The sequence below is a fragment of the Schistocerca americana genome, chromosome 3, assembly GCF_021461395.2.
Source record: "Schistocerca americana isolate TAMUIC-IGC-003095 chromosome 3, iqSchAmer2.1, whole genome shotgun sequence".
Taxonomy (NCBI): domain Eukaryota; kingdom Metazoa; phylum Arthropoda; class Insecta; order Orthoptera; family Acrididae; genus Schistocerca; species Schistocerca americana.
The window spans coordinates 317,466,806-317,481,859 of NC_060121.1; the positions used below are offsets into that span (position 1 = coordinate 317,466,806).

General features: G+C 44.7%; 1 protein-coding gene across 1 annotated transcript in view; it reads left to right on the forward strand.

The window, feature by feature from the left end:
• LOC124607368 (sodium- and chloride-dependent GABA transporter 1-like) overlaps positions 1 to 15,054 on the forward strand; it is a 168,898-nt gene that overhangs the window by 94,210 nt on the left and 59,634 nt on the right. The window contains exon 7 of the mRNA XM_047139682.1: positions 8,044 to 8,282. Within this exon, the coding sequence (XP_046995638.1) occupies positions 8,044 to 8,282 (239 nt within the window). The remainder of the gene's footprint in view (positions 1 to 8,043; positions 8,283 to 15,054) is intronic.

Genomic DNA, 15,054 nt, shown 5'->3' on the forward strand with positions numbered 1-15,054 from the left:
CCCTTGCCGGTCTAGGAATGGTAGAACGATGGGTTCGATGACGGTTTGGATGTACCGTGCACTATTCAGTGTCCCCTCGACGATCACCAGTGGTGTACGGCCAGTGTAGGAGATCGCTCCCCACACCATGATGCCGGGTGTTGGCCCTGTGTGCCTCGGTCGTATGCAGTCCTGATTGTGGCGCTCACCTGCACGGCGCCAAACACGCATACGACCATCATTGGCACCAAGGCAGAAGCGACTCTCATCGCTGAAGACGACACGTCTCCATTCGTCCCTCCATTCACGCCTGTCGCGACATCACTGGAGGCGGGCTGCACGATGTTGGGGCGTGAGCGGAAGACGGCCTAACGGTGTGCGGGACCGTAGCCCAGCTTCATGGAGACGGTTGCGAATGGTCCTCGCCGATACCCCAGGAGCAACAGTGTCCCTAATTTGCTGGGAAGTGGCGGTGCGGTCCCCTACGGCACTGCGTAGGATTCTACGGTCTTGGTGTGCATCCGTGCGTCGCTGCGGTCCGGTCCCAGGTCGACGGGCACGTGCACCTTCCGCCGACCACTGGCGACACCATCGATGTACTGTGGAGACATCACGCCCCACGTGTTGAGCAATTCGGCGGTACGTCCACCCGGCCTCCCGCATGCCCACTATACGCCCTCGCTCAAAGTCCGTCAACTGCACATACGGTTCACGTCCACGCTGTCGCGGCATGCTACCAGTGTTAAAGACTGCGATGGAGCTCCGCATGCCACGGCAAACTGGCTGACACTGACGGCGGCGGTGCACAAATGCTGCGCAGCTAGCGCCATTCGACGGCCAACACCGCGGTTCCTGGTGTGTCCGCTGTGCCGTGCGTGTGATCATTGCTTGTACAGCCCTCTCGCAGTGTCCGGAGCAAGTATGGTGGGTCTGACACACCGGTGTCAATGTGTTCTTTTTTCCATTTTCAGGAGTGTATATGACAATTTGACGTTTGCTGGATACTGCTTTCGTTGTGTTACAGTGTTTATGGCCCAAAGTGTATTAGTCAATCTGTACCTAATGGATACATTATAGTCTATTACCTAAAGATATTGTAACATCATTTAGAGGAATTTAATACAGTTGTAACATTCTGTTACCATCTTCATTGAATGCTAGAAAAGTGTTATATTTTTTCCACTTACCATGTCAGGTTATTACGTACGCTCCTTTTCAGCTATTATGCTCTGTATGTCATAGGTAGCAGGAAGAAAATACAGGGAACAAAACTTTACATACGACTTATAAGAAACCAGATTGTAATTATAAGAGTCGAAACACATGAAACGGAAGCGGTAGTCGAGAAGGGAGTGAGACGAGAAATTTGGAAAACTGTTCAAAGTTAAGTAGAAAAAAGGAAACCTTTGTAGTTTGGCGGTGACAGTATAATTATTTCAGAGACAGCAAAGGACTTGAAAGAACAGTTGAAAGGAATGGGTAATGTCTTTAAAAGATGTTACAAGATGTACGTCGACGTAAGTAGAACACGGACAATGGACAGTAGTGAAATTCGATCGGGAGATGCAGAAAGAAGCACTCTAGAAAATCACATACTAAAAGTATTCGACGAGTTTTGCTATTACGGCATGAAAATAACCGATGATCTACACCTAAATAGACACTCCGCAAGTCACCGCACGGTGCGTGGCGGAGGGTACCCAGTACAACTACTAGTCTTTTCCTTTCCTGATCCACTCGCAAATAAATCGAGGGAAAAACGACTGCTTATACGTCTCCGTATGAGTCTTAATGTTCCGTATTTTATCTTCGCGGTCCTTATTGGCAATATATGTTGACGGCAGTAGAATCATTCGGCAGTCAGCTTCAAATGCGGCTCTCTAAATTTTCGCCGTAGTGTTCCTCGAAAAGAGCATTGCCTTGCCTCCAGGAATTCCTATTTAAGTTCCCTAATCATCTCCGTAAAACTTACGTGTTGTTCGAACCTACGGGTAACAAATCTAACAGCACGTTTCTGAATTGCTTCGATGTCTTTCTTCAATCCGACCTGTTACGGATCCCAAACACTCGAGCAGTACTCAAGAATAGGTCGCACCAGCGTCCTAAATGCGGTCATTTACAAGTGAACCACTTTTGTTAAAAATTCTCCCAATAACCCTAAGTCAACCATTCGCCTTCCCTACCACAGTTCTCACACGCCCGTTCCACCTCATATCGCTTTGTAACGTTACTCCCAGACATTTAAACGACGTGACTGTGTCAAGCAGGACACTGCTAATACTGCATCCGAAAATTACAGGTTTGTTTTTCATACTAATCCACATTAACTGACATTATCCCACATTTAGAGCTAATTGCCGTTCATCACACCAACTACCACCTAGGAACTCTGTCAAAGTCGTCTTGTATCTTCCTACAGACCTTCAAATTCGCCACATTATCGTGTACCACAGCATCATCAGCAAACAACCGCAGACTGCTGCCCACCCCGTCCGCCAAATCATTTATGTATACAGAGAACAACAGTGGATCTATCACACTTCCCTGGGGCGTCCCTGACGATACCTTTGTTTCTGATGAACACTCACGTCGAGGACAACATACTGGATTCTATTACTTAATAAGTCTTAGGGCCACTCACATATCTATGAACTTATTCCATATGCTCGTACTTTCGATAACAGGCCTGCAATGGTGTAACGTTGTTACTTTAATTTGTGGTGTAAGCGGTGCTGATAGCCAATAAAAGCGGGTTAAAAGCTGTGAGCCGTCTGGGGAAGTTAACCTTGCATTACTGAGCAACTGTTTCACCAGGTATCCAGTCTAGCTTACCGAATTACCAACCAGACTAACATTAATCATAATCTTTTAATAGTCATACGACAACCAGTAATATATATATATATATAAAAAGAGAATTTAAATAAAAAGAAATAAATCAGTGTGTACTTGGAAATTTATTTTACCATTGATCATTGAAATTTCAGCATATTAAACGTGAGTCATAACTAAGCTGGTGCCTTATTTAGGACTGTGAAAATATGAGTTTCTAATCTTACGGAACACATCAAATAGGGAGCCAAGATTGGGAGACTACATACAACACTGCATTCATAAAATAACACACAGAGAATGTTGAAACATATGCAAGAGGAAATTAACCACAACCAACCGATACAATTTTCACCCAAAGACGTTACGTTCGTAGCACAATCCTGTCCGTCATGTAATTACCACACACTGGTATACTACATTCATACTAACTCTGTGTGAAATCTTCCCGAAAAGAATAGCTGAGGGCTACTTCGATGAATACACCACATGCTTCACGTGGTCAACTTGGTTTACACAAAGAGTGTAACTCCACAATAATTTTGATAATTAAAACAAATTAGATCGAAAAGCAATTTACAAAAGAAAAACCTCGAACTGGTTACTATCGTCTTACTATTAACCTGATGGGTCAAACAATGGTATAAGCACGTGGTACTGGTCTCACAAAGTACGCCCCACGTGGGTTGAACATAAAGAAAAGTTGCTATATTGAAAAATATTGTCAAGACGAGACGTTATAATCACACGAGCATTCGCATTTAAGATTCATGATCTTAGTTAGAGTTACTGATCAACACGTGGTTCCACTTTACTCACAAAGTAGTGACAAAGCAACTACCGGAAGATATTCTGAACTACTTCACACGCGAATTACACTGCGTTGCAATTTAAGATAACATTAGATATTTTAGAGCTAAACCTGAAATAAAGGTGATTAAATTTTCAGTTAGGCTGAACTTAAGAAATCCATTGTCCTGCGGACTTAGCAGACACGCGCTTAGCCGGAGATCTTACCACTTCAGACGCTCGCCGCGGACAGACTGACTGGTCCCTTCCTGAGGGGTGGCTCACAAATACAAACGGATGTGGCCAGAGGGGCAGCTTCCTATACCAACATGACAACGAACGGACAGGACCATACTAAGGATAGAAACCTCTTTGCTTTTAGAAAGCGTAGCTACCTGTTCCGACGTTGGTCCTACTGTTCTCTAACAGACAGGCTTGTCTGCTACCCTCAAGCATGCAACTAGAAATACATTTGCTCATTCATCCTCTCACACGGAAGGGAAGGGGGATGACAGTATCTTATCATATACAGTATATAAAAGAAAGCTGATGTAGGTTCCGTATGAGACTGTGTGACATGAATTACATATAAACTGTAGTAGTATGACAGATCGTTCTTGTTTATGTGTAAAAGTAACGCGTTCCACTACTCAGTCTCCTCCCAGATAGTCAGAAACGCCACAGTAAATTTAGAAGAGGAATTTATGCCGTAAATGACAACAGATTTAAGAAATCAAACATGAAAGGAATCCAACAGAGACCTTTCAATGGCGAAGTAGAGAGGATATAAAATGTAGACTGGCAATGGTTAGAAAAGCGTTTCTGATGAAGAGAAATATGTTAACATCGAACATGGATTTAAATGATAGGAAGTCTTTCCTGAAGGCATTTGTGTAGCGTGTAGCCTTGTACGGAAGTGAAACGTAGACGATAAACTGTTAAGACAAGAATAGAGACAAGTTTTGGAAGTGTGGTGCTCCAGAAGAATGCTGAAGAGTACCTGGACGGATCGAATAATTAATGAAGAGGTAGTGAATCAAACTGGGGGAAAAAGAAATTTGTGGCACAATTTGACTAAATTGGAGGGTTGATAGGCTACAGCCAGAGGCGTCAAGGAATCGTCAGACTGCAAATGGATAATGGAAGGAAGTGTATGTGTGTCTGTGTGCAATGGAGAGGGGGAGGGGAGAAATTTTAGGGAGAGGTGAAGGCTTGACTACTATAAAATGTTCAAATATGTGTGCATTCTTATGGCACTAAACTGCTAAGGTCAATGGACCCTAGAGTTACACGCTACTTAAACTAACTTATGCTAGAACAACACACGCACCCACGCCCGAGGGAGCATTCGAACCTTCGGCAGGAGGGGCCGCGTAATCCGTGACAAGGTGCCCCAGACCGCACGGCCACTCCGCGCGGCTGACGACTATAAGCAGATTCAAATGGATATATGTTTCAGTAGTTATTCAAAGATGAAAATGCTTGCACAGAAGAGATGAGTGTTGATAGTTGCATTAAACCGGTCTTTGTACTGAAGCCCACCACAAAACGTCGTTCTAGAAGCGTCAGAGGTACCACTTACGTAATATGGAGATGACTGGTAGAATACAATGGGCGTTCAATAAGAATTGCAACACTTTTTTTCTGAAAGCAGGTTGGCTTTATTCAGCATTCCAATACACCATATTATTTCCCACTCTTTTGGCTACAAAAACCAATTTTTCACATAATCTCCGATAAATGCAACGACCTTACGACATCTTACTGGGAGGGCCTACATGCCCGCATGGTTCTACTCTGCTGCTCGAACTCGGATCCAACTTCTTGCTGCATCAATAACCTCCCCATGATCAAATGGTTCAAATGGCTCTGAGCACTATGGGACTTAACTTCTGAGATTGGAAAATTGCGCAGGTCGCACCAGTGTTTAAGAATGGTAGTAGGAATAATCCATCGAACTACAGACCTATATCATTGACGTCAGTTTGCAGTAGGGTTTTGGAGCATATTCTGTATTCAAACATTATGAATCACCTCGAAGGGAACGATCTATTGATACGTAATCAGCATGGTTTCAGAAAACATCGTTCTTGTGCAACGCAGCTAGCTCTTTATTCGCACGAAGTAATGGCCGCTATCGACAGGGGATCTCAAGTTGATTCCGTATTTCTAGATTTCCGGAAAGCGTTTGACACCGTTCCTCACAAGCGACTTCTAATCAAGCTGCGGGCCTATGGGGTATCATCTCAGTTGTGCGACTGGATTTGTGATTTCTTGTCAGGAAGGTCGCAGTTCGTAGTAATAGACGGCAAATAATCAAGTAAAACTGAAGTGATATCAGGTGTTCCCCAGGGAAGCGTCCTGGGGCCTCTGCTGTTCCTGATCTATATAAATGACCTGTGTGACAATCTGAGCAGTTCTCTTAGGTTGTTCGCAGATGATGTTGTAATTTACCGTCTAGTAAGGTCATCCGAAGACCAGTATCAGTTGCAAAGCGATTTAGAAAAGATAACTGTATGGTCGCAGGTGGCAGGTGGCAGTTGACGCTAAATAACGAAAAGTGTGAGGTGATCCACATGAGTTCCAAAAGAAATCCGTTGGAATTCGATTACTCGATAAATAGTACAATTCTCAAGGTTGTCAATTCAGCTAACTACCTGGGTGTTAAAATTACGAACAACTTCAGTTGGAAAGACCACATAAATAATATTGTGAGGAAGGCGAGCCAAAGGTTGCGTTTCATTTGCAGGACACTTAGAAGATGCAACAAGTCCACTAAAGAGACAGCTTACACTACACTCGTTCGTCCTCTGTTAAAATTGCTGCGCGGTGTGGCAGATATGATACGAGAGTTGGGATGGAAGTCATTAAAGCAAAGACGTTTTTCGTCGCGGCGAGATCTATTTACGAAATTTCAGTCACCAACTTTCTCTTCCGAATGCGAAATATTTTGTTGAGCCCAACCTACATAGGTAGGAATGATCATCAAAATAAAATAAGAGAAATCAGAGCTCGAACAGAAAGGTTTAGGTGTTCGTTTTTCCCGCGCGCTGTTCGGGAGTGGAATGGTAGAGAGATAGTATAATTGTGGTTCGATGAACCCTCTGCCAAGCACTTAAATGTGAATTGCAGAGTAGTCATGTAGATGTAGGTGTCATCACTCCCCTACAACTCAGAACTACTTAAACCTAACTAACCTAAGGACATCACACACATCCATGCCCGAGGCAGGATTCGAACCTGCGACCGTAGCGGTCGCGCGGTTCCAGACTGTAGCGCCTAGAACCGCTCGGCCACACCGGCCGGCCTCCCCATCATCCACGTACTGCTTCCCATTGAGTGCATTCTTCATTGGGCCAAACAGATGAACGTCGAAAAGTGCGAGATCCAGGCTGTGGGGTGGTTGAGGAAGGACAGTCCAGTGAAGTTTTGTGAGCTCCTCTCGGTTGACTTCGCTGAGGCCTTTCATTGCCGTGGAGAGTGAGAACCTCGTTTGCATTTTAGTGGTGACGAATACGCTGAAGTCATTTCTTCAGTTTTCTAAGGGTAACACAATACACTTCAGGGCTGATCGTTGCACCATGAGGGAGGACATCGAACAAAATAACCCCTTCAGCGTCCCAGAAGACCGTCGCCGTGACTTTACCGGCTGACGGTGTTGCTTTGGACGTTTTCTTCGAAGACAGGTGGAGTGGCGCCAGGCCATGGATTGCAGCTTTGCTTCTGGTTCCAAGTCATGAACCCATGTTTCATCGCGTGTGATGAAATTTCGACAAGAAAAAACTATCACGGTCAGTCTAGTAACACGTAAGCAATTCCGTACAGACGGTCTTTCGCTGCTGTTTATGATCTTCTGTAAGCCGGTGAGGAACCCAACGGGAGACACCTTTTAGTATCCCAACTGGTGGAGAAGTGTGTCAGCAGCAGTACCAACAGAGACGTCCAGTTGAGCAGCGAGGTGTTTAATAGTGATCCGGCGGTCACCTCGAATGAGAATGTCCGCACGTTTCAACATCTGACACGCGGTAGATCGGACAGGTGTGCTCAACGACTCAACGTGCTTTTGTTCACTGTGGGGTCTCCGTAGACATTCTGCAAGCACCTATGTACATCTGCAATGCTCTGGCTTTCCGCCAAAACACACTCAATGACAACTCTCTGCTTGGAACGCACATCTGTTACACACGCCATTTTGAGGGCTATGTATAGTGCCGGCACCTACCGGAACTTCATGAAACTAAGGCGCTAAAGCAGGAATTATCCGCAGTATCCCACAACAAATTCCGCATTTTTTCAACCGAAATTGTTCGAGAACAAAAGGTGTTGCATTACTTATTGAATGCCCCTCGTAATAAGGAGGTGAGGTGACCGGTAAAATATAACAATGCATACAGGCCGTGTTGCAGAGAGTACGGAATGTATGTAGAGTTTACGCTGTGGCAGGTGATCTGGTTCACGGCGCTGTTCCCGTACGCGGTTCTGGCGGTGCTGGTGGTGCGTGCAGTGACGCTGCGAGGCGCTGCCGACGGCCTGCTGTACTACGTGACGCCGCGGTGGGAGGAGCTGGCGTCGCCGGGGCCCTGGATAGACGGGGCCACGCAGATCTTCTTCGCCTACAGCATCGGCACCGGCGCCCTGCCCGCGCTCGGCTCCTACAACAAGTTCCATCACAACTGCTACAGGTCAGACCCGCCACAACACGCCTCCCAATAAGTATTCACATGCTTTAGCGCCTTCTGTCACAAGTGGAACTTCAACAAATGAAGAATTTTGCCATTCGCTGTTTATTTAATCTCTTCAATGTCTTTCAATCGCCCCTCCCTCCACAAAGATGATTATGATGTTTGGTTTGCCGGGCGCTCAAATGTGCGGTTATCAGCGCCCGTACAAATTCCCAACTTTTGCTCAGTCTAATCTCGGCACTTCTACATCTACATCTACATACATACTCCGCAATCCACCATACGGTGCGTGGCGGAGGGTACCCCGTACCACAACTAGCATCTTCTCTCCCTGTTTCACTCCCAAATAGTACGAGGGAAAAATGACTGCCTATATGCCTCTGTACGAGCCCCAATCTCTCTTATCTTTGTGGTCTTTCCGCGAAATATAAGTTGGCGGCAGTAAAATTGTACTGCAGTCAGCCTCAAATGCTGGTTCTCTAAATTTCCTCAGTAGCGATTCACGAAAAGAACGCCTCCTTTCCTCCAGAGACTCCCACCCGAGTTCCTCAAGCATTTCCGTAACACTCGCGTGATGATCAAACCTACCAGTAACAAATCTAGCAGCCCGCCTATGAATTGCTTCTATGTCTACTGTCAATCCGACCTGATAGGGATCCCAAACGATCGAGCAGTACTCAAGAATAGGTCGTATTAGTGTTTTATAAGCGGTCTCCTTTACAGATGAACCACATCTTCCCAAAATTCTACCAATGAACCGAAGACGACTATCTGCCTTCCCCACAACTGCCATTACATGCTTGTCCCACTTCATATCGCTCTGCAATGTTACGCCCAAATATTTAATCGACGTGACTGTGTCAAGCGCTACACTACTAATGGAGGATTCAAACATCACGCGATTCTTTTTCCTATTCATCTGCATTAATTTATATTTATCTATATTAAGAGTTAGCTGCCTTTCTTTACACCAATCACAAATCCCGTCCAAGTCATCTTGTATCCTCCTACAGTCATTCAACGACGACACCTTCCCGTACACCACAGCACCATCTGCAAACAGCCGCACATTGCTATCCACCCTACCCAAGAGATCATTTATGTAGATAGAAAACAACAGCGGACCTACCACACTTCCCTGGGGCACTCCAGATGATACCCTCACCTCCGATGAACACTCACCATCGAGGACAACGTACTGGGTTCTATTACTTAAGAAGTCTTCGAGCTACTCACATATTTGGGAACCAATCCCATATGCTCGTACCTTAGATAGGAGTCTGCAGTGGGGCACCGAGTCAAACGCGTTCCGGAAGTCAAGGAATATGGCATCCGTCTGATACCCTTCATCCATGGTTCGCAAGATATAGTGTGAAAAAGGGGCGAGTTGCGTTTCGCAGGAGCTATGCTTTCTAAAGCCGTGCTGACGCATGTTCAGCAACTTCTCTGTCTCAAGGATATTCATTATATTCGAACTGAGAATATGTTCGAGAATCCTGCAACAAACCGATGTTAAGGATACTGGTCTGTAAGTTTGAGGATCCGTCCTTCTACCCTTCTTATATACAGGCGGCACTTTCACGAATGATGATGAAATGATGAGGACAACACAAACACCCAGTCATCTCGAGGCAGGTGAAAATCCCTGACCCCGCCGGTAATCGAACCCGGGACCCCGTGCTCGGGAAGCGAGAACGCGATCGCGAGATCACGAGCTGCGGACCCTTACCACAAAAAACACCCTACGCTGCCACTTGTGCACCATCATATGTAAACCTATATCTACGTAAACAGGCTGATAAAAAAGTAAAGCATCCAAAATGGGAGGAGGAACCTAATTAAAATGTCACGGGTGATTAAAAAATCGAGTCAAATTTATGAGAAACTTGGCAGTGTAAGTCGATTTATCAGTATGACGTTGCACCCCTCTGATCTAGATGCAAGCACTGGTTCGCTAAGGGACAATTGCATAAATCCATAGTATCGTCTCCTGAGGTAAGCTGGCCGACAGCTGTTGTAATTGGTCCTTGATTTCCTGGGTAATAGTACTGGAACCAAGTTGACGTCCGAGCTGGTCCAACACATGTCCTATCGGGGACAGACCTGGGTATCTCGCTGGTCTAAGGAGTACCTCAAAATCATGCAGATAGTTTGTACAGACACGTATCATGTGTGGATAGATACTGTCCCGTTCAAAAATGGCACCGCGATACAGAGGGATTATATAAGGACACATGATGTTTTTGTGAGATGCTGTTGTGCTGTCAGAGTTCCCTCAGTCGACATCTACATCAACATCTACGTGATTACTCTGCTATTCACAATAAAGTGCCTGGTCGAGGGTTCAATGAACCACCTTCAAGCTGTCTCTCTACCGTTCCACTCTCGAACGGCACGCGGGAAAAACGAGCATATAAATTTCTCTTATTTTATTGTGATGATCATTTCTCCCTGTGTAGATGGGTGCCAACAGAATGTTTTCGCAATCGGAGAAAACTGGTGATTGAAATTTCATGAGAAGATGCAGTTGCAACGAAAACCGCCTTTGTTTTAATGATTGCCACTCCAATTCACGTATCATGTCTGTGATCCTATCTCCCCTATTTCGCGATATTACAAAACGAGCTGCCCTTCTTTGTACTTTTTCGATATTATCCGTCAGTCCCACCTGATGCGGATCCCACACCGCACAGCAATACTCCAGAATAGGGCGGACAAGCGCGATGTAAGCAGTCTCTTTAGTAGACCTGTTGCACCTTCTAAGTGTTCTGCCAATGAATCGCAGTCTTTGGTTTGCTCTACCCACAATATTATCTATGTGATCGTTCCAATTTAGGTTATTTGTAATTGTAATCCCTAAGTATTTAGTTGAATTTACAGCCTTCAGATTTGTGTGACTTATCGCGTAATCGAAATTTAGCTGATTTCTTTTAGTACTACTACCTGTAACCTAAGTCATAGCCGATAGTTCCCCACATCCTAACGCCATGAGTAACACCGCCGTGGCGCTCCAAAGTATTGGAAGAATAAGACCTATGTCCAGGTCCCTTCCACACTCGTCGATGATGGTATTTCAGGGCAGTGCAGAAGCGCGCTTCATCGCTGAGCGCAATGCAATGCCACTCGTAATTGATCCGTGCTTACCGGTCACTGTACCACACCAAACGCATCCGTTTGTGTTGTTGTGTGAACGGCAGTCTGTCCGTGGCACGGCAATTCCGTGGGACGGCTGCTGCTAGTTTCTGACCAACGTTGTGGGATGGGACAGAAGGTTGCAGGTAGCCCATTACTTATTCTCGCATGCCATGCGGTTATGTGAAGGAGTTACGATATGCTTTGTGCACAATACAGAGATCGTCCGTTCTGATGGTCAGATGTGGTCGATGATGACGTGTCTGCCTGTCCTTACGTTCCCATGCTGTTCAACATTGGCCCACTGTTACATCCGAATGCCCCACACATCGGGATACTGCACAATTCGACCAGCCAGCCAAATGGAGACCCATAATAACATCACTTGCAAACCTTGTCAGGTATTGATAATGTTGTCTCACACGAAGGCAGAGTATCTCCATGTATCTACATTCACAGGCCTGGTAATAACACTAAACACGTACCACCAGTGCTCTCTGGTGGCTGCTGTACCTGTTACAGAGAACGGCAACCCTACAACTTTGAGGTTCGTCGATGACTTTGTAATTCTGTCAGAGACAGCAAAGGACTTGGAAGAGCAGTTGAACGGAGTGGACAGTGTCCAGTAAAGGAGGATATAAGATGAACATCAACAAAAGCAAAACGAGAATAATGGAATATAGTCGAATTAAGTCGGGTGATGCTGAGGGAATTAGATTAGGAAATGAGACACTTAAAGTAGTAAAGGAGTTTTGCTATTTGGGGAGCAAAATAACTGATGATGGTCGAAGTAGAGAAGATATAAAATGTAGACTGGCAATGGCAAGGAATGCGTTTCTGAAGAAGAGAAATTTGTTAACATCGAGTATAGATTTAAGTGTCAGGAAGTCGTTTCTGAAAGTATTTGTATGGAGTGTAGCCATGTATGGAAGTGAAACATGGACGATAACTAGTTTGGACAAGAAGAGAATAGGAGCTTTCGAAATGTGGTAGTACAGAAGAATGTTGAAAATTAGATGGGTAGATCACATAACTAATGAGGAGGTATTGAATAGAATTTGGGAGAAGAGAAGTTTGTGGCACAACTTGACTAGAAGAAGGGATCGGTTGGTAGGACATGTTCTGAGGCATCAAGGGATCACAAATTTAGCATTGGAGGGCAGCGTGGAGGGTAAAAATCATAGAGGGAGACCAAGAGATGAATACACTAAGCAGATTCAGAAGGATGTAGGTTGCAGTAAGTACTGGGAGATGAAGAAGCTTGCACAGGATAGGGTAGCATGGAGAGCTGCATCACACTAGTCTCAGGACTGAAGACCACAGCAACAACAATCATTTACATACCCACCAATGGTTTTACGTTGACATTCGACCATGTCTTCTGGGTGCTTCACTATTTCTCAGGCAGTGTACATACTCTCTAATAGGACTGAAAAAATAAGAACTAAATGTTGCGCTATATTCAGGTTAACGATTTCGACGATCATGTTAAACGGAATGAACAGCTTAATGAGCAAAAACACTACAGAATGACAACAAATCGGAGAATGAGTAGCAGCAGAAATAAGACATCTTCAAAACTGATGACAACGAGTTGGTCGAATTGAAGGAATTCTGCTACCTTGTAAGCAAAATTATGCTTGACGAACAAAACATGGAGGATATAAGAAGCAGACTATCGCAGGCAAAAATGATACTCTTGCCCAAAAAGTTCTACTAGTATCAAACAGAGCCCTTCATTTGAGGAAGAAATTTCTGAGAATGGACGTTTTGAACGCAGAATTGTATGGAATTGAATCGTAGACTGCTGGAAAACCGGAAAATAAGGGAATAGAAATGTCTGACATGTGGTGCTATAGAAAGAGGTTGAAAATTATATGAACTGATGAGACAAGGAATGAGTAGTTTTTCGCAGAATGGGTGAAGAAAGGAACATGTGTAAACATTGACAAAAAGAAGAGATAGATAGAACGTGTCTTTAGACATCAGGGAATAATTTCACTAATATTAAAGTGAGCCATAGTGGGTAAAAACTGACTGTAGAAAAAAAAACAGAGATTGGCATATATTCAACCAATAAATCAGGCTGTTGGGTGCAAGCGCTATTTGAGTGGGAACTCTTTCCCGAACTAATTTTTCTCTTCTACATACTGATGAACAGTCACCATGGTTGTAATGGTATCAATGATAAAGCTGAAATTTTGGGACTTGAACTCGTTGTCATATCAAACTAATTCATAACTGAATCGCCTCACTGTCGTACAACGATCGGTCTCTCCAGTTGCAGACAAACACACGGCGACTACGGCCGCTGGACGGCAGATGCTGTTCTCCGTTCACTTGCTGTAGCCCTGTTAAAGCCCCGGTTTCACGTTGTGGGCTATCGAAAATCCGGCGATTTTCCGTACTCCGGAAACCGTACTGTGTGCACAGGAGGAACTGGAAGGGTATGGGTAGTGCCAACTCCTCCCACATGCATGTGGGGAAAGAAAACATGGCGACATCACTTAAAACTTCCGGGCTATTAGGCCGTGGTCGATGTGCAGAACTTTCTTCTAACGTTTCCTGTCCGATTGTGGCAGACATCTTTAGTGGTTCTCCCGCAGTCGCAGTAGGAGAAAGTTTTAGTAACCCGGAAGTTTTGTGATGTCAGCACCACCCGCGAAAGCTTACATTGTATGATAAAACATACGAGTTCAAAATGTATCCAGTACTCCGTATCACTAATGTCGTTCTCCGCTGAGAGAAAAAAGGTGGACGAAAAGGAAAAGTAGCGAGTCGGCACGAACGTGCAGGAAAAAAATAGGCGAGTAACGAGACGGTTCCTTTACTCAGAGTCCTCTGAGGGTAACGAATTTGGGGAATGCGAAAATTATCTATCACATGTTTGGATTTCTTCTCAATCCGTTCCCCTATGGTGCGAGAGAAGAATGACCGCCTAAACTCCTCTGCACTCGCTGCAGTTAGTTCAGTTTTGTCTTATCATCCCCTGTGGGAGCGATACGGAGGGGACTAAAGAATATCTCTGGGTTCTTTGTTTAATACCGTTTCTCAAAATTTATGAGTAGGTTTCAGCGGGCTGATTGAAGTCTAGCTTCAGGTGTATGCCAATTCCGGTTTATTATCGTCTCTGTGGCGCTTTGCAATAAGTGAACCAAACTTGTGACCATTTCAGTCGTCCATCTTTGTATAGGTGCAAAATGTTCTGTAAGTCCTATTTCTTACGCATCTCTCAAACATGGGTAATGTCCTAAGACGGTACGCACGAGTGATGAGTGGACTAAGTAGTCTCTTTTGCAGGGCTTCTTCACTGAATGTAATGAGATGTGATTGGTTTTCCAGATACATTTGAGGATGGAATATGTATTTCGACATCGACCATGATGTTGTATGAGTGATCAACCTCAATGAAGATCAGCCTGAGGAAGTCTGTAGTTTTTCACATAATGAAATATAATGTAGCTACATGCATCCAAGACTTCATCGTGAACAACAGTGGAGAGATTAAAATCAGTTACTTAATATTTTTGATTAGAGACCAAATCAAATAGTTCCGTTACACGCAAAGGCATGGAAATATCTCGAAGAAATTGGCATACAGTTGTGAATCACACGTGACAGCCGGCGTTTGGGACTTTCT